Here is a 24,127-nt window from a genome sequence, read left to right on the forward strand (position 1 = left end):
AACAGCATTTTTACCAGTGCAGGGAAATACTGCATTATATTTTTAATACTTTTAACACTCGTTATTTGAGGTTACTGTTCCTTGAACGAAATTTGACTCAAAGTAGCAGCATGATTGACAATTTTGACTGAGGCATAAAAAAAAAAACCTGCCTCCCTGCAACCAAGTCGGCGTTTGGAGCCTCAATGGCATCAAATGCAGAGCAACAAGATGAAGTGTTAGCACTAGAAGGTGAGTAGAAACAAGGCAACAATAGCATGTTCTCTGGGAGGCTACCATTAGCTGTTGCAGGGAGAACAAATTACAGAAGGGATGAAGGAAATGGCCAAAACTCAGAGAAAAGAGCCAACACTGCTCCTGCAACAGAACAGTATTCCATGAAAAGGGATGTGTCTGGCACAAGAGCCAATGAGTTTTAATGGAAAGGAGCCAACAGAAGGAGACTTATTATATAGGGGAAAATCACCATATTATATAGAGCGTTTTATTTTTAGACCAGGGCCTGTGTTGTGTCTTTATAGATAAAAAAAATAAATAAAAGCAGACAACACACACAAGGATAATTTCCAGTGGGTTTTTATTAAGATAAACAGGGAGAAAAAACAAACAAAAAACAATTCCAGATTGAACCATTCATCTTACTCTCTAATTGGTTTAACAACCACCAACACCAAAAATACAGAATGTTTGGAAAAAAAAAAATACCCACTAGGCCATTTTCTTAAATTTCAATGTAAGCCAATTACTTTTGACAGCAGCTTAGTTACCCCACTCTGGCACTGAACATTAAACACTTTTTCTCCCCGAATAAATGGCCGCAACCAAAACAAAACTTCAGAATTATGGTGGCTGTAACTAAGCTGTTCCTTTAGCTGATGTGGAGCAGAAATGGCAGAAAGTCTTCACAACGTTCAATGACTGCGGAAGACACAGAGCTGGCAATTAAATGTCAAACAAAGTGTCAGAGGAATTTACTCTTCCGATGGCAGAAACTAGAGGAATTGCGGTGCAGTTCAGCATAGTAATTCTGTCAGCCAAAGAGTTTATCATCTATTTGCCTCCCACCCACCCCTCCCCCCACCCAAACAAGGGAAAGGCGCAATGCCTCAGCACCCCTACCCACAGATCTGAAATAAAACATTTTAGGACCAATTTGCTTGCCTCTCTGAAAATAAGTCTAATGAATGAATTCACTTTCCTCCTTTCAGAACTTGAAACCAGGGGGAAGAAAAAAATTTAAAAAAAAAAAAACAACTTTCCAGATGTCAGTTACCAAAACAACCCACTGGTATCAGTGTAGCTCCATGTTTTAGTCAAACTAAAGTCACATACTTAAGTGGTTAGGAGAAGGCACTTTTAAACTGCCCGAATATGCTTTATTTCTACAGATCCGAACCCTCCCGACCCATAAAAGAAAACCAGAATGAGATGTCCAACCTGTTCAGTGTAAGAGGTATTTGAATAGATCGTTTATCCTGTAACACTGAACAGTAATACAGTGTTTTGGTGCCCTGTAGTAAAAGAAAACCTATTTAGGGCAAGTTCACAACAATTATGCCAAGGAAAGATGCTCCCATCTCACTCTGGATTAAAAAAAAAAACAAAAAAAAAAAAAACAAAAATCTTTACCCCCCCCCCAACCTAAAATTTGGCTACCCTACCCAAATCTCTTGGTATAGAGGACATGATCGCATGGAAAATGAGCCAACAGAAGGCCTGACAAGATGCTACAGGGCATACCGGCGGCCATTCCAGCTTTAAAATTCGTGAATTTACTTAAAACTACTCAACAAAATAGTTGGAAATAGATTTGTGTGTTTCATGTAGAAACAAAGCAATTGAGTTACAACTAGAACAGGGACAAAATGATTCAAATTAGGTATTCCAGAGCATCTTTCCATTTGACTTTTATAACCGGTCCCTAACAGAATATTTGCACAGCACCATAAAGCAGGCAGCCTTTAGTAAACCGCTGCCAGTGTATTACTTTAGTGCTCAGCCTTTCGCACCTCCGCAAGATGTCTGCCAGAGTGTTAAGGATACATTAAAGAAAAAAAAAAAAAAAAAATGGTGCAAGATCAGAGCTTTAGCACCGGATCACTGCTCAGCAACATGAACTAGAGGAGCAGTGGTGCAGGATCACACAGGCATGTGCACCGACTATAAGAACAGGGATCATTTATTGCACCAATTTTATAAAGCAAAGCAGTTCAATAGCAGAGCAAAATCAATTTAAAGTGAATGTATCCCACTAATAAAGTAAATTGATGGCAATTAGGTGCGCTGTTTACTGAAGTGCCGGATCTATAGTACATGCCTTACACACAAGCTGCTACAGCCGTGAGCTTAATGCACAACACAATGTGTTATTCTAAGTTAAATATCTCGGATCATTTTTAGAAAAATCCTTCTGTTTTGGATTGAGGGAGTGAAATCCTTGCTGCGCAGTGCACATACACTTGTACACGATCCAGGCGCAAATGAAGTATTTTGGGTTAATAAAACAGAACATGATGGCTCCTCACTCATGGTGCCTGTAGATAAGGCCAAGCATCAAGCATATTGGGAGAGGCACAGCTCAAAACAACACTTTGCTTTCAACTTTAACATATCACTGACCCCAAAAAAAGTGTGGATCAAGAGTATTTCAATGTGACTTGCGCTAGGGCTACTTTTTGGCCTTTTACATGAAACGGATTTGTGCATTAGTGGAAGTTTAGTGAACACTGTGCTTGAGTTATGAAGTATTCACTGCCCCCCACAGATACAAAATAAGCCAGTGATCGTCACTTCATGTAGGTGATAAAATAATGTTAAAATGCCACATGAGCTATTCCATTCAGTGACATTCAATGGAATCGGGGGACAAAAAAAAACAAAGTGTTGCTACAAACTGAGCCTCTCTCAGTTTTTGCTACAGTCCTAATCCACCTAGAATCCCTCACAAACCATCAATAGGGGAAAAAATACCTGCCCTCCCACAAAAAAAAAAAGTTATTTACATTTTTATACAATTATACACACACCATATTGTCTCGTATCATTCCCCCTACCCCTCATGCAATGAACTGTGAAAAAAAGGGGGAGCATGGCTTTGGAATAAGATTGAAACAAGAGCTTTTGCTGGAAAAAAAAAGGGGTGTTGAAAATCAAATAGAAGAAATCTTTACTTTTCCTTTTTATCTGGGAAAAAAATGCCGAATTGGTCAAAGCTCACAACTCACACTGAAAAGTCTTCCAAAATGTTTTCGGATATTGGCTCTGAACCTTTGCTTTCTCTTTTTTTTATAAAGTAAACCATATTTACATATCTGGGGACCTCAAGTTACACATATTCTTACTTTTTCTGGACATTTTGAAGGGGTGGGGGGAAAACCACCAGATTTCTACATATGGAAGAATTTTACAATACAATATGTAAAATCTGAAGATTTCTATTTAGTGGTGGAGGGGGGAGAAGTGAGAACTAATTACAGATAATGGGTTTGAATCCCAAGGGCTGCATTGCAAAGATGATCTTTTGAATGGTCTCGTAGCGTAAGGCACTTTGCACAAGTAAAGATAAGTTTGCTTACGAAAAATAAAAATTCAGTGAGACTCCAACACGCCACAAAAGGATGCAGATGGGGGGGGGGGGACTTCAAACTGTTGCTGCCAGAGGATCCTGAAATGTCTTCAGCAGTAATACTGGGTCCTCTGGAAGCAAAAGGTTTAGAAGCAGAGAAGGCTGTAGCCAATTTTCAGGCCCCTCAAAACAAAATGGACACGAGGGTTTCTGTAAAGCTTCCCATCCCCGTGACAAACAATGTCAAAAAAAAAAAAAAAAGGGGGGGGGATTAAGTGCAACTAAAAGATGAAAACGCAGTGCAAACATTTGGGGGTTGTGGGGGAACTGTCCTGAGAGCAGGGGAAGGAGAAAATGACAATGCAGGTTTTATATGTGCTGCTCAGTGTTCCAGAAGGGGAGGGAAGCTCTACATATAAAGTAAAAAGGCATGTGGGGAGGAAACCCTCTTTAAATGATTCATGAAAGGACAACATCTTCTTGTCTTCAATGGGTCTCGGTGACAAAACCTGAAGAAAGAAACAAATCAGAAGTCATGTCAATACAACAGCAGGCCTTATTGAAGTAGCAGAATTAGAAATCAAATGTAACCAGATCAACATATTTTGTGAATATTCGTGCTGGGGCATCTCCCACAGAGGACATTCTTTTTCTCTTTAACAGTAGGGGTATGTGGATTTTTTTTTTTTTTTTAAACAATTTCCCTTGTAAATGTTGGTACCTTGATGGTAAGCAATCTCTAGGAATCCACAATGATGGCCAAACAACCCAATTGGGTTTACGTAAATGACTTAAAGGCAAAATAATCCCACTCCACTGGTCCCCCTCCCAGAACATGTGTCCCCTCCAGCAACACCGCCCCACACATGCAGAACAGCGCAGCTTTTGGTGAATGTGCAGTTAGAGCCAGAAAGCTCCATAAATTACCGAAGAGAGAGAGAAGAGGATCAGGAAAGCTGGCACCCCTGAGCTCTGCTATTGTACATATACAGGTCAGAGTAGCCAGAGTACATTCCAGTACAACACCATGCAGGGACAATGCAGGGGGCTTTAGATCTCCTTTAAAGGAGAAGGAAACCCTTTTGCAAAAAAAAAAACCCATGGCCACCACCCCAGGTAGACCCGCCCTACCTCCTCCCCCCCCAGGGAAATGCCCCTTACTCCATACTTAACCCTCTGCGCAGATTCTTCCAGTGGAGTTATAAACACGAGCCAGGTACGGGGAGCATCACATCTCTCACACTCTCACCTCCATGCTGCACGCAACATCCGTCCCCCTCAGGGTCAAATCCACGAAGTTTAGCCAATACGGAGCACTCCGAGTGATGTGTTAAAATCATTAAATTTTAATAGTCCAAGTTAAAAGAAAGTAACAGCGTGTCAACATACAAAATATCAGATCATCTGCTTTACGCGTTTCATGGCTTCTCGCCACTTCATCAGAAGCGTACGCTTCTGATGAAGTGGCGAGAAGCCATGAAACGCGTAAATCGGATGATCTGATATTTTGTATGTTGACACGCTATTCTTCCAGTGGAGTTGCATGCATCCATCTTCTGGCTCCTCTGTAAGCTAACTGAGAGATCGGTATTTGGAGTTTGCTGCAACTGCGCATGCGCAGAATTACACGGGAATTGCCGATCTCTCAGTCAGCTTACCAGGAGCCAGAAGATGGATGCGTGCAACTCCGCTGGAAGAATCTGCACAGAGGCTTAAGTATGGAGTATGGGGCATTTCCCCTAGGGGGGGGGGGAAGTTAGCCTGGAGGGAGGGGGAATACGGGGATTTTTGCAAAAGGGTTTCCTTCGCCTTTAAAGGGGTGATTTACCTTCAAGTTATCCTTTAGTATGTTATAGAATGACATTCTAAGAAACGTTTCATTTTGGTTTTTATTTTTTATAGTTTTTTAATCAATCGCCTTCTTCTGACACGCTGCAGCTTTTAAATGGGGGTCACTGACTCCATTTAAAAAACAAATGCTCTGAAAGGCTACAAACATTCATATTCCAGTCTCAGTTAAATCAATGCATGGTTGCTAGGATTATTTGGATAGCTGAAATTGCAAACTAGAGAGCTGCTGAATAAAAATCTAAATATCTCAAAAGCCACAAATAATAAAAAAATAAAACTGTCTCAGAATTATCACTCTACATAAGACTTAGTTAATTTAAAGGTTCACAACCCCTTTAAGGTATGGTGATCCATTAAAAAACGCTTATCCAGAAATCGGCAGGTCCCAAGCATTTCAGATAACAAAACCCATATCCGTACCATTAAAACAAAAGCTAGATACTTTTGCAGTGGGGGGCAAGGATTAAAACTGGCCTTGTGTGTTTGATACAGCCAGGAGCTTGTATTCTTTCCCTGTCCCTATGTGGGTTTCCTCTGGGAACTCTGGCTTCCCTCACACTCGAAAAACACAGGCAGGTTAATAGCTCGGATAAGATTGACCATATATTGCATCTGGAAAAGCACTGTATAATAATGGGGAGAGGGGATGAAAATCAGGATTAAAGAAAAAAAATTCAAATTGAGATCCTTACGTATCTGCAGGTTAATGTTTGTTTTCTCCAGATTCACTGTGATATTCTGCCACATATAAGTTCTTGTCTATGCTGCTGGGTATGGGCTTGATTTCTGTTCCCAGCTGTTCTTCAATACTTTTAAGGTTGAATCGGTCATCATAGGTGATCAAGTTTATGGCAAGCCCAAGGTGGCCAAAGCGACCTAAATGACAAAAGAAACCCTGAATACAACTATAACAAATATAAAGGTTAAATGAGAGGAGGTAATTTAATAGCAACACACAACATTTAACAAAAACCAAATGGGATCCATTATCCAGAAAGCTACAGCCCTTTAGCAGTATCATCTGTGTCCAAAGACGACTGCAGCTCCCCATCTTTTCTGCCGATTCACTGCACATGCTCTCTGCTCCTGTCAGTTACTGAGCTTATGGACTGGCTCAAGATACTTAATATCACATTATAAGGCAGAGGCTGATTATTAAATTAGAGAGGGCAGCTCAGAAACCAGTACAAATTACTTTTTTAATATCAGGATTAAAAACGCTATAAAGATGCTTTTCTTCAACTTAAAGGTGTTCCGTCATGATTTTTATGATGTAGTTTTTATTTCTAAAAGACATTGTTTACACTGCAAATATTTCACTCTACCAAATAAAATGTTATTCCTGAACCAGCAAGTGTATTTTTTCTTAGATGTAATATTGGTGTGTGGGCAGCCATCTCAGGTAATTTTTCCTGGTCACGTGCTTTCAGAAAGAACCAGCACTTTAGGATGGAACTGCTTTGTGGCAGGCTGTTTCTCCTTTTATATTTAGTTTTTAAATTTGACATAGGGCTAGACATATTGTCAGTTTCCCAGGTGCCCACAGTCATGTGACTTGTGCCAGCCTTTTAGGATGGAACTGCTTTCTGGCAGGCTGTTATTGCTCCTAAATGTAACTGAATGTGTCACAGTGGGACCTTTACTATTGAGTGCTGTTCTTAGATCTACCAGGCAGCCGCCATCTGGTTACCTTCCCATTGCGCTGTTATGCTGCTGGGGGAGGGGGTGATATCACTGCATCCTAATGCAGAATCCTAACAAAGGGATGAGTGGAAAAGAAAAGTAAAATTCAAGCTTCCCAATGCTGGTGTTTACACTGCATAAACTTGATAAGTTTTTTTACCCGATCTTCCAATGCGATGCAAGTATGTCTCTGCCAGCTTTGGAAAGTCAAAGTTTATCACCACATTCACAGCTTGGATATCAATACCACGGGTAAACAGATCTGCAGGGTGAAAAAAAATGGTTACCCAATATTTTCACAAAAACCACATTGGTGGTTGGATAGCTCTTTAAATGTACTTAAAAATAAACTGAAAGAAAACTTAAGATTGATTAAGACAGAAAAGGCAAAAAACAGAAAATATTGAGCAGTGCTAATAATGCACTAATTTACAATACCAAAATACATGTTTCAAAAGATATATAAATTCCAGGCATATGCACTAAAGGGGCAAAATCTGTTCAACACAATAAGGGGCTTGCGCCAAATATATTTGCCTTAATTTTATATAGTACTAACATAGCCCACAGCACTTTACAAAGAGCATAAATAAATCAGATCACTTCTTATCCCTTACAATAGTATTACACCCATGATTGTTTATCAGGAGTCCATGTATTTTATGTTTTTGTAGAAGGGAAGACAACCTTCCTTAATAATTACCATTAAAAAAAAAAAAAAAAAAAAAAAAAGCCTCTTACCAGTGCAAACAAGATTTCGACACAAACCATTTCTGAAATCATGAAAAACACGATTCCTATGCTCCTGTTGAACAAATTTTACGAGGTATGTATTATGCATTATACAAAAGCAACATACAGACTATAAAATATCACTCAAAATGTTCACACTGGGAATTGTTCCATGTTGTCAAAGCAATGCCTGCTTAACAAGGTTAAGTACACCCTCTTCAGACATTAACTCAATAAGAAAATATGCATGTTATTTCTTTAACTTTTAGAATATTTTGGTAACCCGACATGGTTTAACCCATTTCTAAAAACTTTCTCCATCATGAAATAAATTTGTAAACAAGTTTCCGAAATACATTGCATACTGAAAGCAATATCTGCGTTTGTATACTCTGAACTCCAGTTCCTGCCGTAAGGTGGCCATACACGGGCCGATAAAAGTGCAGATAGACCGAGTCGGCAGCTTATTGCCCGGTGTATGGGGCCCTCCGACGGGCTCCCCCGACCGATATCTGGCCGAAAGTCGGCCACATGTCAATCGGACAGGACTAAAAATCCAGTCGGATCGCAGCCGCATCTGTTTGTTGATGCTGTCCCGCAATCCGACCGCCCGTTACCCATCGCTAGGATCAGATCGTTGGGCCCTAGGGCCCACAATTGGATCAGCCCGATATTGCCCACCTCAAGGTGGGCATATCGGGGAGAGATCTGCTCGTTTGGTGACATCGCCAAACGAGCGGATCTCGGTGTATGACCACCTTTAAGCAGTAATTTATAATCAACACAAAACTTCATTAAGTATACTGCTCCACTACAGTGATCCCACAATAAGGACATATAGACATACCTGTCTCATCTTTGCATGGATATAGAAACATGAATAACCCAATTGAGATATTTTCTTAGCCAGGAGTTCAACTCGTTGGGAGGAGTTGCAGAAAATGATCGACTGGTTGATTTGGAGCTAAAAAGAAAAGTTAAGATTAGAAATTCAGTTAGTAGGTCAGGGTTTGTAAAGTTATAGAAATTCTCATTTGAAGAGTGATTGCCAGTGGCTGGAAAAAGATTACAATCTAAATTAGAAAGAAGCCATAACAGATCCAAGTTAACCTGATGCATAATTCCCACTTTATGCTAGCTAACCCAGAGTACAGGGCTGTACATGCACCCCTGGAATAGACATAGTATAAGCCTGGTCTAATGCTGCAACATAGAAACGCTTCAGAATGCAATATTCACAGGTTAACTTAGACACCGTCAGAGTTGCACTTGCACGGCTGTCTAAGGTAAATGGATTAAATAACTAGGCCTAGTCACAAAAAAAATAAAAGCCACGGTAGCTAGCTACTAAACATGACATGCAATCTACCAACAGATCTTTGACATGCTACCACATATAGCCGATTGCTGCCTTAGAAGATGCATTTTTAATATCCCTGGTTGATCTGATCATTTTCCAAAAAAAAAAAAAAATGATACATGATCAACTGTTCAATTCATAATATATTAAAACACAATATTGAAGTGGTAAATTTATCAAGGCATGTGTTATTTTACATTGCTCAACACCAGATTTGACAATTATTCTATACAACTTTAAAGGAGAAGGAAAGGTTAAAACTATATAGACCTTTCTTAAAAATCTTAAATACATGAGTAAAGTTATTCTGCTCTGTCAAAAGAAACACCATATTTCTCTCGATCTGTTGTGTATACATGGGCTTCTGTATCAGACTTTGTTTTCATCTTAAATCTCCAGGGCATGGGCTTGAGCCAGCTCCTCTTTCCCTTTGTTCCTGCTGTAACCCGAGCCCAGAGCTATGAGCAATCAGAGCGAGACTAGCAGGAAGTGATGTCATACCAAGCTAATATGGCAGCTGCTAGCTTAAACAGAGCATCCGTTTAATTATGTATGGTAAAGGATTCTACAGAATAAATACAGCTTGTTATAGGGAAAGCTGGGGGAAAAATGACTGCCATATTTTTCCATAGCATTTTCAGTTTACAATGGACTCTTACACAGGTTGTTGCTATAAAAGTTAAGTCCTTACCCTTGAGAACAGTGTGTTGAGGCAGTGAACTTTCTGTCGTTCTGTCACATAGGCATAATATTGCGTTACTCCTTTCAGCGTTAATTCCTCCATCAGGTTAATCTCATAGGGTTTTTGCAAATGCAAAGACTATAATTAAAAATGTATTGAATTAGCATGCAGCATGAAAACTTAAAAAAAATTTGATTCCAGGTCCTAACTAGGACAGGGATACAGTCTATAGCTACCAAACATGTACTAGCTTATATGGAGCAACCACTACCTTGAATCTAACAAAGACCTACTTTAGCTGTGGAGTCAGAATTACCATTAACTGAGGAGACAAAGTATTTATGTACCAATTTATGCAGAAGAAATTTCTGAAATTGTGCAATTCTAGCACTTGTCACATTGATTAACAGAATACGGGTATGGGACCGGTAACCCATAAATCTTGAGACCTGGGGTTTTCTGGATATGGGATCTTTCCTTAATTTATATCTTTGTACCTTAAGTCAACTAGAAAATCATTAAAATAAATAAACCCATTAGGTCAGTTCTGCTTCCAATAGGATATTATAATATCGTAGTTTGGATCACGTACAAGGTATGGGACATGGGGGTTTCTGGATAATGTATCTTTCAGTAATTTGGATCTTGATACCTTAAGTCTAATAGAATATCATATAAACATTAAATAAACCCAAATGGCTGGTTCTGCTTCCAATAAGGATTAATTAGATCAGTTTCGATCAAGGTACTGTTTTAATATTACAGAGAAAAGGAAATTTAAAAAATTCAGATTTGATTTTAGTGGAGTCTATAGAAGGCAGCCTTTCCGTAATTCAGCACTTTCTGGATAACCGATTCTCATACCTGTACTGTTTTATTATAGAGAAATGGAATTATATAGATAAAATAAAATAAAGGAATCATATAGATAAAATGGAGTCTATGAGAGAAGGCATTTCCATTATTCAGAGCTTTCTAGATAACCGATTACCAGATAATGGATCCCATACCTTTTCCAGTTACTTTCTATTTTCTGTATGTGACAGTTTTTCTAATATTTAAGTGTAAAGTGTCATTTTCACCTTCTAAAGCAGCTCTGGGAAGGGGGTCGCCAACCCTGTAAACTGTTCTAAGTTGATACATTTCTTATCTTTGTCCCTGCTGAGCAGAATCCCTGGATTTCATTAAAGGCAGTGGTTATAATTTATACAATAGTTGCGAATACTCCAGAGATGCTGCTGAGAAATGTATCAACTAAATGTTGCAAAATAGTAACACTTCAAAATCTGCACCTGAATTACTGAGCTGCCACTCAAACACCAGAAGACGGGAGACATTAAACTTTAAACTAAGAATCTGGAAAAACAGTAAAAAATAAAAAATAATGGAAAGTAAATGAAAAAGTCTATTTCTGGGGAACAATCTGAAAACAATTGAACTGAAAAAAAGTGTTTGGAAGGTGAACAACAATATCTATTAAAATGTCAGACGCATAATGGAGAGGAAAAGAAAGTGATTTATACTAATCTTTACTATAAGGCAGGCAAAAAGGACAATTTGCAAACATGAACAAGCCAAAATAAACTTTGAGTACTTGCCATAAACTTCTGAACACTGAGGGGAAATGTGGCTGAGTAAAGTAGAATCTGTCTGTTTTTAGGTAGCGTCATAATTATATCCTCCATTATTTGCACAAAATCCTGAGACAGCAGTTTGTCTGCCTACAAAGAAAGGTTGGCATAGGAAGAGAAAATCATCATTCATAACTTACTATAACTAAAATAATCAAGACATTCAAGAAAGTAACACAAACTAAAGTTAAAGCAGTTAAAAATTCTAATAGGGATACAACACTCCCAATTAAGCCAGGGGACTGCCACATCTGGCCAACGCTTATACCACAGTTCCTCCATTATACGATTGTGGTTTTTAGCAGCCTATGGCATCAGCAGGAGCTATACATCTAAGCTGAACATCCACCTCTTAACTTTTACTATAATGAAGGCACATGCTAAACAATTTCTATTAGAGCAGGCAAAGCTGGGGCAGACTTAAAGGAGAAGGAAAGGTTAAAACTAAGTAAGCCTTATCAGAAAAGTCCATCTAAATATACCAGTAAACCCCCAAACTAGTGCTGCTCTGAGTTCCCTGTCAAAAGAAACACAGCATTTCTTTCCTTCTATTGTGTACACATGGGCTTCTGTATCAGACTTCCTGTTTTCAGCTTAAACCTCATTGCCCTGGGCAAGAGCATGCTCAGTTTGCTCCTCTTCCCCACCCCCTCCCTTTTCTACTGTAATCTGAGCCCAGAGCAGGGACAGACTCAGGCAGGAAGTGATGTCACACCATGTTAATACTGCAGCTCCTATCCTAAACAAACAGAGAGCTTCTAGAGCTTTTTACTCAGGTATGGTAAAACATTCTACAGAATAAATATAGCATTCTAGCTTGCACTATTGCAGCTAATCTATTTGCAATAAAATGCCTCCGTAGCTTTCCTTCTCCTTTAAGATGCATTAGAATTGGACAGCTAACAAATGCTAGACTGAATGCCAGGCTAATATAGCCTTGAAATAACACTGCTGTAGTCTATACATCTGCAATACACTACAGTTTTAATACATTACCTCATCCAACACAATCATCTGGATATGGTCTACTTTAGCCACACCTTTCTTAATGAGATCCAGAATCCTGCCAGGAGTTGCTATTACTACATGTACTAGAGAATTTAAAAAAAAAAAAAAGTCATTGGCTTTCAGTTTATTTACAAACATCTTCCTTTTCTGCATTTTAGATACACCATTTTCCCATGCCAAAATACCAGCTTTTCAACAGAAAATACTGCAAATAACTATCTCGACTTGCAAAAGCAGACATTTTGAAAGTTACTAGTCAACCTGTAATATTCTTTACCTGTATCATCAAGCCTCATTATATCATCCCGCAGGTTCGTGCCCCCTGTTGTCGCCATGACTTTGACCCCTCCCATGTGCTTGCTGACCTGGATGCAAATCTGACTGACCTGTAGTGCCAGTTCTCGAGTAGGAACAATCACCATTGCTGTATAGAGAAAAGATGCAAACTATAGGAAGCTTATAAATCTTAAATTGCTTTATGACCGCATACAAGAACATTTTTTTTATATTCAGTTTTGAAATCTGACATGGTGCTAGACATTGTCAGTTGCCAAGGTGCCCCCAGTCATGTGACTTGTGCCTGCACTTAAGGATGGAACTACTTCCTGACAGGCTGTTATTTCTTCTACTTAATGTAACTGAATCAGTCTTAGTGGGACTTGGCTTTTACTATTGAGTATTGTTCTTAGATCTACCAGGCAGCTGTTATCTTGTGTTAGGGAGCTATCTGGTTACCTTCCCATTGTTCTTTTGTTTGGCTGCTGGGGGGGGGGTGATGTCACTCTAACTTGCAGTACAGCAGTAAAGAGTGACTGAAGTTTATCAGAGCACAAGTCACATGACCGGGGGCAGCTGGGAAGCTTGACAATATGTCTTACCTCATGTCAGATTTCAAAATTGAATATTAAAAAAAATCTGATTGCTCTTTTGAAAAATGGATTTCAGTGTGGAATTCTGCTGGATCAGCACTATTAACTGATGCATTTTGGGAAAAAAAACATGTTTTCCCATGACAGTATCCCTTTAAGTTAAGTGCACTGCAAATGAAAAGGAACAACTTCGCCTTTCTAAACTTGCCTTGTATATAGTCCTTCTTTAGGTCTAGCCGTTCAAGTAAGGGAATGAGGTAGGCTCCACTCTTGCCAGTTCCATTTTTTGCTCTAGCCAAGATATCCCTACCGGACAATGCAATGGGAATGCTCTCCTCCTGAAATAAAAATACAAAAATAAATAAATAAATAAAAACAGAACTGTAAGAGTATCGAACATCCTAGTTCGTTTTAGAAAAAACTTTTTTTTATGCCAACCTGTATTGGAGATGGTTTCTCCCATCCCATTTCAAATATCCCCATGAGCAGCTCTCTTTTTAAACAGTAATCTTCGAATTCATTTCCTTTTGTGGAGGTGACATCCTGGGTGACAGGTTTAGGAAAAGAAAAGTTTCATTTTACAAACGTAAATTAGGTATCTTAATACAGAATACGACTTGAATATGAATAGGAGAGGCCCAGACTAGAAGGATAAGTTATACAAAGTATCAGTAACAATACATTTTATGGAAGGGGTCAGTGACCCATTTGAAATTTGGAGTAAAAAAAAAAAAAAAGGAAAATTAAAAAAAAAAAAAAAAAAATGAAGGCCAATTGAAAAGTTGCTTAGAATTAGCTATTCTATAAAATACTAAAGGTTAACCACCCTCTAAATGTAATTGCAAAACCATAGGCTTGGAGAATACTAAAAAGGAATATTTACTGTGATTATAAACTTTTTTTGTAGATTACTTTACAAAGACGTAATTTACAATAAAGTTGTAGACAGCAGACATTCTGTTTAATTAGTGCGCTCCTCAATCCTGTGGTTTTTGCGATTGCACATCAGGATAGTGGCATGCCTGTATGAGGATGGCAGAACTTTATTCTGGTTGAGGCAATGTACTAGAACATCCAACCCTTTAAACTGTATTGAAGTCAAAGCCTCATACTGACAGAAAATTAACAGAATGCATAAAAAGTGGTTATGATTACCATCTAGAAGGGTTTACAGGAACAAGAAATCTATCGCTGTACCCACTTTTGTTGTATAAGCTCATGAACTTGTAAACAGTGATTATTTTGATTTTTATTTACTTATTTATTTTTTAAAACGACTGATGAAGAATGGTAGCTACAAATATTTAAACATCTTACCGAAGTCTTGATTCTAAGGTCTTTTGGAGGGAGTTTTAAAGTCTTCTTCCAGTCATCACCAGGTCTATAAGCAAAATAGTTCAAATGTACCGTTAAAAGAGCCACAGGTTAGTATTTAATAGTGTGGCACAGAGTGCAAGTGTGAGAGAGATAGCGAGTGTGCGTGTTGCAGATATACCTATGCAGTAACATTTGTTCTTTGCCATTAAAAATAGACTAGTTAGAAGAAGAAAGGCATTGAGAGACAGTTCGGTTTAAATAAAGAACAATCTGAAAGCCTCTTATGGCCAGAGTATACATTACTTTTGAACAATATTTCATAAAATTTGAAGTCATTTTTATGTGGCCCAATATACGGAAAAAGATGGTCAATCCTTTTCTAGAGCACTGCCATGCAGGACCAGTTCTGGCAGACTTAGAAGTCAATTAAAGGTAAGCCATATCGGCAGCTTGGAAAAGCATGTCTAAAACACCACTGATCATAACATTTAAAAATAAAGATGTATTCACAAGGAAAAATATAGACCTGCAGAAATACAAAGATGTTCAAGTTGACTACTAAGCTCAGATATTTCATGCTATCATACAAAGACTGACGGCAGTTTCACAAGCAAGTGAACATTTTTCCCTATGGGCAGGCTTTACAAATATGCACCACAGGACTTTTTTGTTTCGTTACAGAAGCATTTTTATAAACTAGGGGACATTATTTATTATAGCTTCCTTGAAGGCTTCGTGTACAATACAGAGCATTTTATTATTTTAACCAAATAAAACGTATCAACTATGGATAATTCACAGACCAAAATGAAGCATTCTACAAGGGCAAAAAAAGGAAAAGTTTGAATACTCACTTTATAACGCTGCTCATGCTCTGTGCTTGCTGCTGACTGCCACTGTTGATTGTGCTGGCATTTTTCAGCTGGTTTATTTGTTGTGTCTGTGTCCCCCCACCTCCAGGCCCTGCATTGGGTTTCAGTGGGCCTCTTAGCTGCCCATTCTGGCTGGACATACCCATTAAAACAGGGTTCTCTGTTCTGGCGGTGCTCATTCTGTTGCGTTTATTAAATTGTCCCTTTGAAGGTGTGTCTTTTCAGCTTCACAAGGTTTAAAGTCAGTACAGAGACTGTAATAAGTTTGACTCTTCAAAATGAAGAGATAAAGTCTTGCTCAATATATGAGTCTTTGTTATTGCAACACAAGCAAGTGCTTGTCTTTAAAGTCTGTGAACGGTGAAATCACTTGCTCTGGTGCACAAAATCAATTTCCTTTATTAAAAAAAGCCCACAACTAAGAATAAAGTCCTTTTTTTTCAATTCAACCTAGAATGAAAATAAAAACAAATTAGTAAACCCTTAAAGGTCAACATATACAGGAGGCCATGTTAAAAAGTTTCATTTATCAAGTGCTCATGGATAACATACATAATTCCTTCAGTAACAGGGTTACAATTAAAGATAAGAAGCAAATACAAATAGCACAAGTTTTTATGTAGTCCTAGAGAGATCTGCTATCTGAAAACTAGTTATCCAGATAGTTCCAATTTCCAGAGGCAGTACCTTGTATTTGATCCCAACTAAAGTATTATTAATCCTTATTGGAGGCAAAACAATTGGTGGACAAATCAAAATGTGGTAACAAAGGCCAGACGCAGAATTTAACTGCAAAAAGTTGTTTAGAGAAGGAGCTCTTTTCAAGTGTGAGCTCTTGCTTGAAACACGAGTAATTAAAAGCACTACAACCTTTTGCAGTTAAATTCTGTGTCTGACCTTTTTGCTATCACATTTTGATCTATTGATACGGGGCTTCAATGGACAAAAGTGGTGGTAAAAGGTCCTGAAAATTGGAATCCTTGATTTTCCTGTAAAGTTTATCCTAATTAGTAGACTTAAGTTAGAAAGATCCAACTTAGGGAAAGACCCCTTTTCTGTAAAATCCTAAGAATAATTTTCTAATCTATTACTGCACTGCATTTGCCCTTGTAGTGACAGTCTTCATCTTACTGCATTCTCTCCCAGTCATTTAAAGGAGACCCGTCAGACAAAAAAATTATTCAAAATCCTATTTTTTTTCACATTAGTCAAGCAAAATGAACTTGAATTACACTGTATAAATTATTTGAATCTTGTTCACTTCAGTCTGGGAATTCATAATTATAACAAGCAGGCAGGGGCCATTTTGTGGACACTGTTTTTAAGGAAAGCTTTGCATCATCTCAGAATCTTGTTTGAGCACCAGAATGGGGGACCTGATGTCCATTTCCATGCCCTGGCTACACAATTAAATGGTAAAGAGAACGAGGGAATGTAGGGAGAGCAGTGACATCTAGGAAGTGCTGAATGGAAAGTGAAAGTAATTGTCTGCCCCGCCTCTATGCCCAGGGCATAGAGGAGGGGCAGACAATATTTGCGATTTTTAAATGAGCTCACAACAGCTATGAATGCTTTAATAAAATTGGATTTCATGTTTAATTTGAAAAGGACTTTTATTATACAGATTTGTTTCTGGGTGACAGGTCCACTTTAACATCTGCAAACTCAACCCTATATTTTCTGCTCCACCATGTGACTGTGTTTGAGGTATATACCTACATACCTGAATATTTCTGTAGGTCAACTTTAGGACTTCATTTTAGCCCTAGCATTTAATATGTATCATATTTCATTCCCAGCAATGTTATTTTTGGGCTCTAAATGTAGACTTTTTCCTTGCGGTCCTCTTTTGCGCAGAATGTGTCAAGTTTCCTTGAGATCACAGCATGTTGCATTATATAAAACAAAATAGTTACCATCTCATTTTTCAGAATCCCATAACATTTACTTTAAAACAAATTTTAAGCAACTTTTCAATGGCCTTTACATTCTACTGCTTTACAGACTTCAAGTAAAAAGTTGTGGCTGTTCAGTAAATCTTCAGCAACCAAAAAGCAGACTCTCTTATTGTTTTCAGTACCTCATTCAGGACCTCTAAGTTACATCTTTGACATCAAAGCAACTATACTATAATCAGAGAAACTGGTAAGCTTTACTTTTGTTAATGCCTTACTGCCTCTCTCAAGCCACACACTTATGAGAAGTTTGCAGAACCTCCACAAACATCACCCAGGAAGCTGCTTTCCTTTAGGGATCAACGAAGGTTAGTAAAAAGGGGGCAGAAACACAAGAGTTTGCATTTTGGCTGATGCAGACAGAATAGAAGCTGATTTTAGGCATGTCTTTTACCACAGGCAGAGTTTGAGCCCAATGTGGCATTACTGTTCGCCTAAAGCCACTGCCTTTGTTAAATTGCTCAAGAAAAATATAGCTCAAGAAATGTAGTCGTTTGTAAGTAAAGTTAAGAACACAATATAGACTGTGCATAATGTTATGAGCGATGTTTAAAAGTAGGGATGCACCGAATCCACTATTTGGGATTCAGCCGAATCATTGGTGGAAGATTCAGCCGAATAGCATATGCAAATTAGGGGCAGGAAAGGAAAGTGGAAAAAATTCTTGACGAAAAGTCGTGTGACTTCCCTCCCCTCCCCTAATTTACATATGCAAATTAGGATCAGACAGGCACAAGGATTTGGCCGAATCCTGCTGAAAAAGGCCGAATTCCGAACCAAATCCTGGATTCAGTGCATCCCTATTTAAAAGTGTAAAGCATCACGTGGAGGGAATGAATGAGTCCGGTGACTTAATTCTCTTACTCCTGGTGTACTATCAAAGTTCTTTAGAGAGAAAATGTAAAACTTGGTATTATTAGGGCTTCACTGTGGGACCACATGAGTTTGAGCTTTCACAATTACGTGAATCATGCTAGGAAGCCTTTGTTCCTTCTTGCAATTACAGAAAATGTGGTAGTTTGAGAAAAGCTGTCACTTTCAGATAGGACATGGCTATGGGAGAAGAGCTGCCAGCTTGTTTTGAATGGTGTAACAGCAAAATATATGGATGCAGTTTCTCTCCAAGATAACCTTGCCACACCAATATAAAATGCATTCTGTAACAAAGCATTGAAACCATTAGCGATGCGGCCTGCATTTTTTTGTGACTCTTACACCAAAATTTCATGGTGTAAAACGCTTTTCTTGCTAGCTTTCCTCTTCTGCCACCTTTAGCACTGTTCTACGTAGTGGATATGGTACATCTCATGTTAAAATTTAACTGCTCCAAGCATCACGAATATAGAGAATGACATGTGCGGGACATTTCACATTTGATAATTACCATGCTCTAACCAGAAATTGTGTACAGACCCCTTTCTTCAGCAAGAGCTATTTTTAATGACACGTGGGGGGTATTTGACGCCCTTTTCCCCCCCAACACTAACTGCTGAAAGTAAATAAATTGCGGCAATTTGGCTTAATCAGAGGAAAATGTGAAAGCAGGATGTTCCCTGTGATTATGCCCCATCTCTGCAAATAACGAAATTGACTTCCAGCGATTACAAGGTTTGTGAAGGACAAGCCATTTTTGGGGAGATTTAGGTTCAGAATACGGTTTGTTGGTAGGGAAATGTGACTGCACTTACTGCTTATTATTTTATAATGTGCTTCCCATGCCATTAAACAAATAAAGGTGGATAATTTATTTTTATTTAATTATTTCCACCCCTTAAAGGAGTAGTAACACCAAAAAATTAAAGTCTTTAAGTAATGAAAATATGATGTACTGATGTGCTGCACTGGTAAAACTGGCGTGTTTGCTTCAGAAACACTACTCTAGTTTATATAAACAAGTTGCTGTGTAGCCATGGGGGCAGCTATTAAAGCTGAAAAATGAGAAAACGCACATGATACACAGCAGGTAACAAAGTCTTTAGTTTACAGCGGGATTCTTCAGAACTTCTGTTACATACTGTGTGTGCTTTACCTACTTGAGCTTATATGGCTGCCCCCATGGCTAGACAGCAGCAAGTTTATATAAAATATAGTTGTGTTTCTGAAGCAAACACACCAGTTGTATCAGTGCAGGGCAACAGTACATTATATTGCCATTCCTTTAAAACCGTTTCATTTTTTGGTGTTACTGTTCCTTTAAAGGTAGTCCATAAACAGCAACTGCATTTCTGCCTGCCTAGTCTGTGGAAAAAGCCAAAACTTTAACCTTTTATACCTCACCACATGTGGTAGTGCAACAAATAAGACCGGTCAATATATGCACAATCAGGGCAGGTGAGACTGCTATAGGATTGGCATTACAGTTCAAAGAATTTTACCTGTATGGAAAAAATAAATAAAATAGGCTGTTTAGTGGTTTGTGTTTCTTTAAAGAAAATCTCTACAGCTGCATTCAGATGGATAGCTGAATGTGTCACAAACTGGTTTGTTGACAAAGAGCACAGGGAATGAATCTATTATTGGTGCCATCATCCAGCAATTCTAACTTTGCGGTTCAGATAACTACTATTAAGTTAGTTAGACAATCTAACATCTTTCTTTTCTCCATGTTTAACTTCAAAGTGCTTTCCCCGTAACCTTCTAAGAACCAAGAATCCATCTGTTCACCAGCACCACCAAATAATCCAATGTGTGTGGGCATGAAGAAAAACTAAATACACATTTTTTGGACAAGATGTCATTAATCTATACCAAACCTAGTTACCTTCTAAAATTACGTAATAGGTCATTTAAAGTTGTGTAATGTCCAAAAAATATTAGCAACTTTTTGCATAAAACCAGGATATTATGGATTAGAACCATAAACACCCATATAGTTAATAGTTAACATTGCAGTTATTTTCAAAGACCCATATAAAAAATTGGATTTATGGTATTTAGCCGCAGATTGGTTATTGGTATTGGTTTGAATTATTGGATGGTGCTCAACAAAATGGCCATCCCCTTTGATTTTAACTTTACATTTTCCTTAACCTGCATAGTAGTGCTGCAACAAAAGAAATAGCAGCAGGGTATTGTTTACACACATACCGTATTTAACCTCAAAACCTTAGACGGCACTGACTAAAGCCTGGAACAGATAGGATTTAAAGACAACAGCAAGGCATAACTTGCTATACATGCAGATAGTTCCTATTCTGTAAATGGATGCATAAATGCATGCTGAAATACTGGTTGAGTAATATGCATAGGCTAGAACAGTGATCCCCAACCAGTAGCTCGTGAGCAACATGTTGCTCTCCAACCCCTTGGATGTTGCTCTAAGTGTCCTCAAAGCAGGTTTTTTTGAATTCCAAGCTTGAAAGCAAGGTTTAATTGAATAAAAATGAAGTATAGTGCCAAGCAGAGCCTCCTGTAGGCTGCCAGTCCACATAGGGGCTACCAAATAGCCAATCACAGCCCTTATTTGGTACCCCAAAGGACTTTTTAATGTTTGTGTTGCTCCCCAACTCTTTCTAGATTTGAATGTGGCTCACAGTAAAAAAGGTTGGGGACGCCTGGGCTATAACAATGATTGGTTGGCAAGTGCAGTCATGCAGTCTATGCAAAATGTTACACTTGTTAGCAGGGCCTTCTAATTATTCAGTTGGGTGTTGCAAACCTTGTTAATGTAACGTCCACCTTTAAATAGGTGTGTAATGTAATCTATAAGGAGAAATGCCTCTGTTGGGTAATCAGTATATCTAACACGGTTGTCAAACATGCCCCAAAGTGGCCATGGAAAGCAATATCAATTTTAACCTATGACAGGCCACTTTCATAGATGTTCTAGAACATCTGGGCCTCATATTGAAAGCCTGAAAGCAATGCTAAAATGTTGATCTTGTAAACGATTAAAATTATGATGTAGCCAGAAAAAAAACAATGTCTGTTTGGGGGGGGGGGGGTCACTTAAGTCATCAGAGGGGTGCAAACTGCTGTGAACCCCCCCCCCCCAATTAAATTGGCCACAATAATAATAACTTTCAAAGTTATTATTGTCCGGTCAGGTTATGTATTAGACCCCAATGCATTGACAAAGTCCTGCGACAATGACTGGTCACTATTCTCATAGCCAAAAGCAGCACAGACCTCTCAAATCAGCCGTCTTCATATTCTAACTTCCCTTTGGGGGTTCACCATCAGGCTGGGCTTCATTTATACATTATGGATTACAGAAAAAATAATTGAGCTGGTTCCTGAGGAAGAAAAGTAAATTCTAGTGCATTTGGCTGAACTACAATTCATGTCGAGTCAGCGAATCCAAACTGAGTGAAAACGAGTAAGAAAATGTTCGATGGAAATGATGAAGGAAACAGTACCTTGTATTAAAGTCAGTTTTACAAAACCAACAGATCCCTGAACTTTTTGCCCACCGTCGCAGTTGAGTAGAATGTAGGCCTACCTATGAGGAGAAACATGCGAGATGAGACACAGCAGCAGCCATTACATTAAGGCCTACATTAACTACAAGGAACAAAAACCCAACAATACTCAAAACAATGAACACGTACAGGTACAGGGTAACATCAGATGCAACCACACATTTACCACCAGTCTGACCCCCATATGTTTTATATACAGTTCCCAGCAAACACACACACACACATACACACACATATATCTATAGCGCAAATCCTAAAATTGTGTTTAACAGATTAAATACCGGAAACATCCCCGAGCTCGTCCGTATAACTCGGGCTTTTCTTAATCCGCGGCAGTGTTTACCGGGCCCAGATGAGCTCATCTCTTCCCCATTCCTCACAGGAACAGCCACCCCCGTCCCCCGCATTCCCTCCTTCCCCCCAACACGCACCCCGAGCTCGGACACGTCTGATTCCTCGTCGCCGTGATGTCCGTGTGTTTCCGTCGTTTCTCTTTGTTTATTAGTCAATATAATTATAACTATTATGGGTTTTTTTGTTTTGATTTCTTTTTCTTTTTTGTTTCCTCTCCGTGTGTTTCTCTTAGTCGAAGCTCCAAAATGGCTTCCTTCCTCCTTTAAACCCTCCCCGCGCCGCGCGTTCGAAACCTTCCGCCCTGTCGTAAAGTCTATTTTTCAGAGCTCACATTGTACTGTCATACTCCGCGCACTACTTTATTTAAAAAAAACGAGGAAGCGAAGCAATGGGCAATGACATGCTGGCCCGCCAATTGGGATATTTAGAGGAGGAAGTGATGATTTATATAGTGGGCTATTTAAAACATCATCCCGTTGTCCGTATTTAGTTTCAACCTTTGGTTTCACTGAGAGCGTAGGGTATTATGGCGTCCGGACAGGAGCGGTGCACTAATTCTTCGCATGGGACGCATAATAATAATAATCCATATCATTTTGTTTTCTTCTAAGGGCAACTTAACACTTCATAGTTATGTTATCCTTGAATTTTCTATAGCTCTATTATAATTTCTTATAGCTCTATTTTAATTGCCATAGTTTGGGTCCATGTCTGAACGGGACACCAAGGGCCCACCTCAAAGTATTAGACCAGGGGCCCAACAAAAGTTCTTACATCAGGGGCCCACTCTCAGTACTATTATAATTCCTCTCCTCACACAACCTCTATTCTGCTAGTCCCTTTTCTTTACATGCTATAATCTATTATTCAATCTATTTAGTCTCTTTGTTCTCATAGAAATAGGTAATGACCATGAAATAGGCCAAATGTTTTGAAGCAGGAGGGCCCACTGACACCTGGGCCCACCGGGAGTTTTCCTGGTATCCCTGTGGGTCAGTCTGACACTGTTTGGGTCGCATAGAAGAAATTCCAGTAGCACACTGAATGCTGAAAAAAGTGTTATATTTATTCACCCAAATACATACAGACAAGGGCAACGTTTCGGACCACTCGGGCCCTTTGTCAAGCCTGGTGTAACAATCATGCAATCAACCTTTTAAAGTGTGAGGAGGGGGTGTGGATAAAGTCTCCTCCCCTTCCTAATAAATGACATCACTATCCAGGTGTACATATTAAACCATTTAAAGTGCGATCCAAGTCCATGAAGTTTCAGAGTCCAAAGTTCATTATAAACAACGTGAGGAGTAACCTTAGTGATTCAAAAACCTGTAATTACACATTAAAAACATTCTAAAATCATTAATGTAGAGCATATTGAGAAAAAGGAGAAAAATCGAGAAAAATCGAAAAAAATAAATCGAAGAAAACAGTTGAAAAAAACAGTTGAAAAAAACATTTTTGAAAACAATTTTTTGAAAAAATTTTTTGAAAAATCTTTGAGAAAATCTTATAATATAAAGGTCAGAGACGCCAGAGTGACCCATTCCACATACTGCACTCAGCACCTTCCTGAGACACATGATAGTATGTTGGTAATGATGTCAGCACTCAGTGTGTTTAATACTAGTAACCTTAAAAGGAAGGAAAAAGAAAAAATTAAGTATACATATATGTCTATACATGATTCATAATTCTACACCATATCATACTGTATGTAGAGGACTTAGTCACCTACCGAAACATAAACATAGCAGGTGTATATTCCCTGTTCAGACCCCTGGGCCATATAGTGTCCAACTTGTGGATCCATTGCATTTCAAGCTTTTT

The 24,127-nt window shown here is 38.7% G+C and overlaps 1 protein-coding gene across 6 annotated transcripts; it reads right to left on the bottom strand.

Annotated features, from left to right (window-relative positions):
* Positions 1 to 560: 560 nt before the first annotated feature.
* On the bottom strand, positions 561 to 22,704 carry ddx6.S (DEAD-box helicase 6 S homeolog). 6 transcript variants are annotated; one of them, XM_041571358.1, is made up of 16 exons: positions 22,378 to 22,597; positions 21,884 to 21,962; positions 21,654 to 21,760; positions 15,553 to 16,020; positions 14,699 to 14,762; positions 13,820 to 13,924; positions 13,590 to 13,719; positions 12,790 to 12,936; positions 12,501 to 12,595; positions 11,472 to 11,594; positions 9,883 to 10,011; positions 8,679 to 8,795; positions 7,841 to 7,904; positions 7,260 to 7,361; positions 6,109 to 6,292; positions 561 to 4,074 (listed from the first exon to the last, which is right to left on the bottom strand). In XM_041571358.1, the coding sequence occupies exons 4-15, from the start codon at positions 15,747 to 15,749 to the stop codon at positions 6,120 to 6,122; spliced, it is 1,446 nt and encodes a 481-aa protein (XP_041427292.1). In that variant the 5' UTR covers positions 15,750 to 16,020; positions 21,654 to 21,760; positions 21,884 to 21,962; positions 22,378 to 22,597; the 3' UTR covers positions 561 to 4,074; positions 6,109 to 6,119. The 6 variants fall into 6 exon arrangements, with proteins under 6 accessions (XP_041427292.1, XP_041427290.1, XP_041427293.1 ...); XM_041571356.1 differs by having other exon boundaries at positions 21,884 to 21,966; XM_041571359.1 differs by lacking the exon at positions 22,378 to 22,597 and adding an exon at positions 22,228 to 22,353 and having other exon boundaries at positions 21,884 to 21,966.
* Positions 22,705 to 24,127: the final 1,423 nt, after the last annotated feature.

Source organism: Xenopus laevis, chromosome 7S (assembly GCF_017654675.1).
Source record: "Xenopus laevis strain J_2021 chromosome 7S, Xenopus_laevis_v10.1, whole genome shotgun sequence".
NCBI lineage: Eukaryota > Metazoa > Chordata > Amphibia > Anura > Pipidae > Xenopus > Xenopus laevis.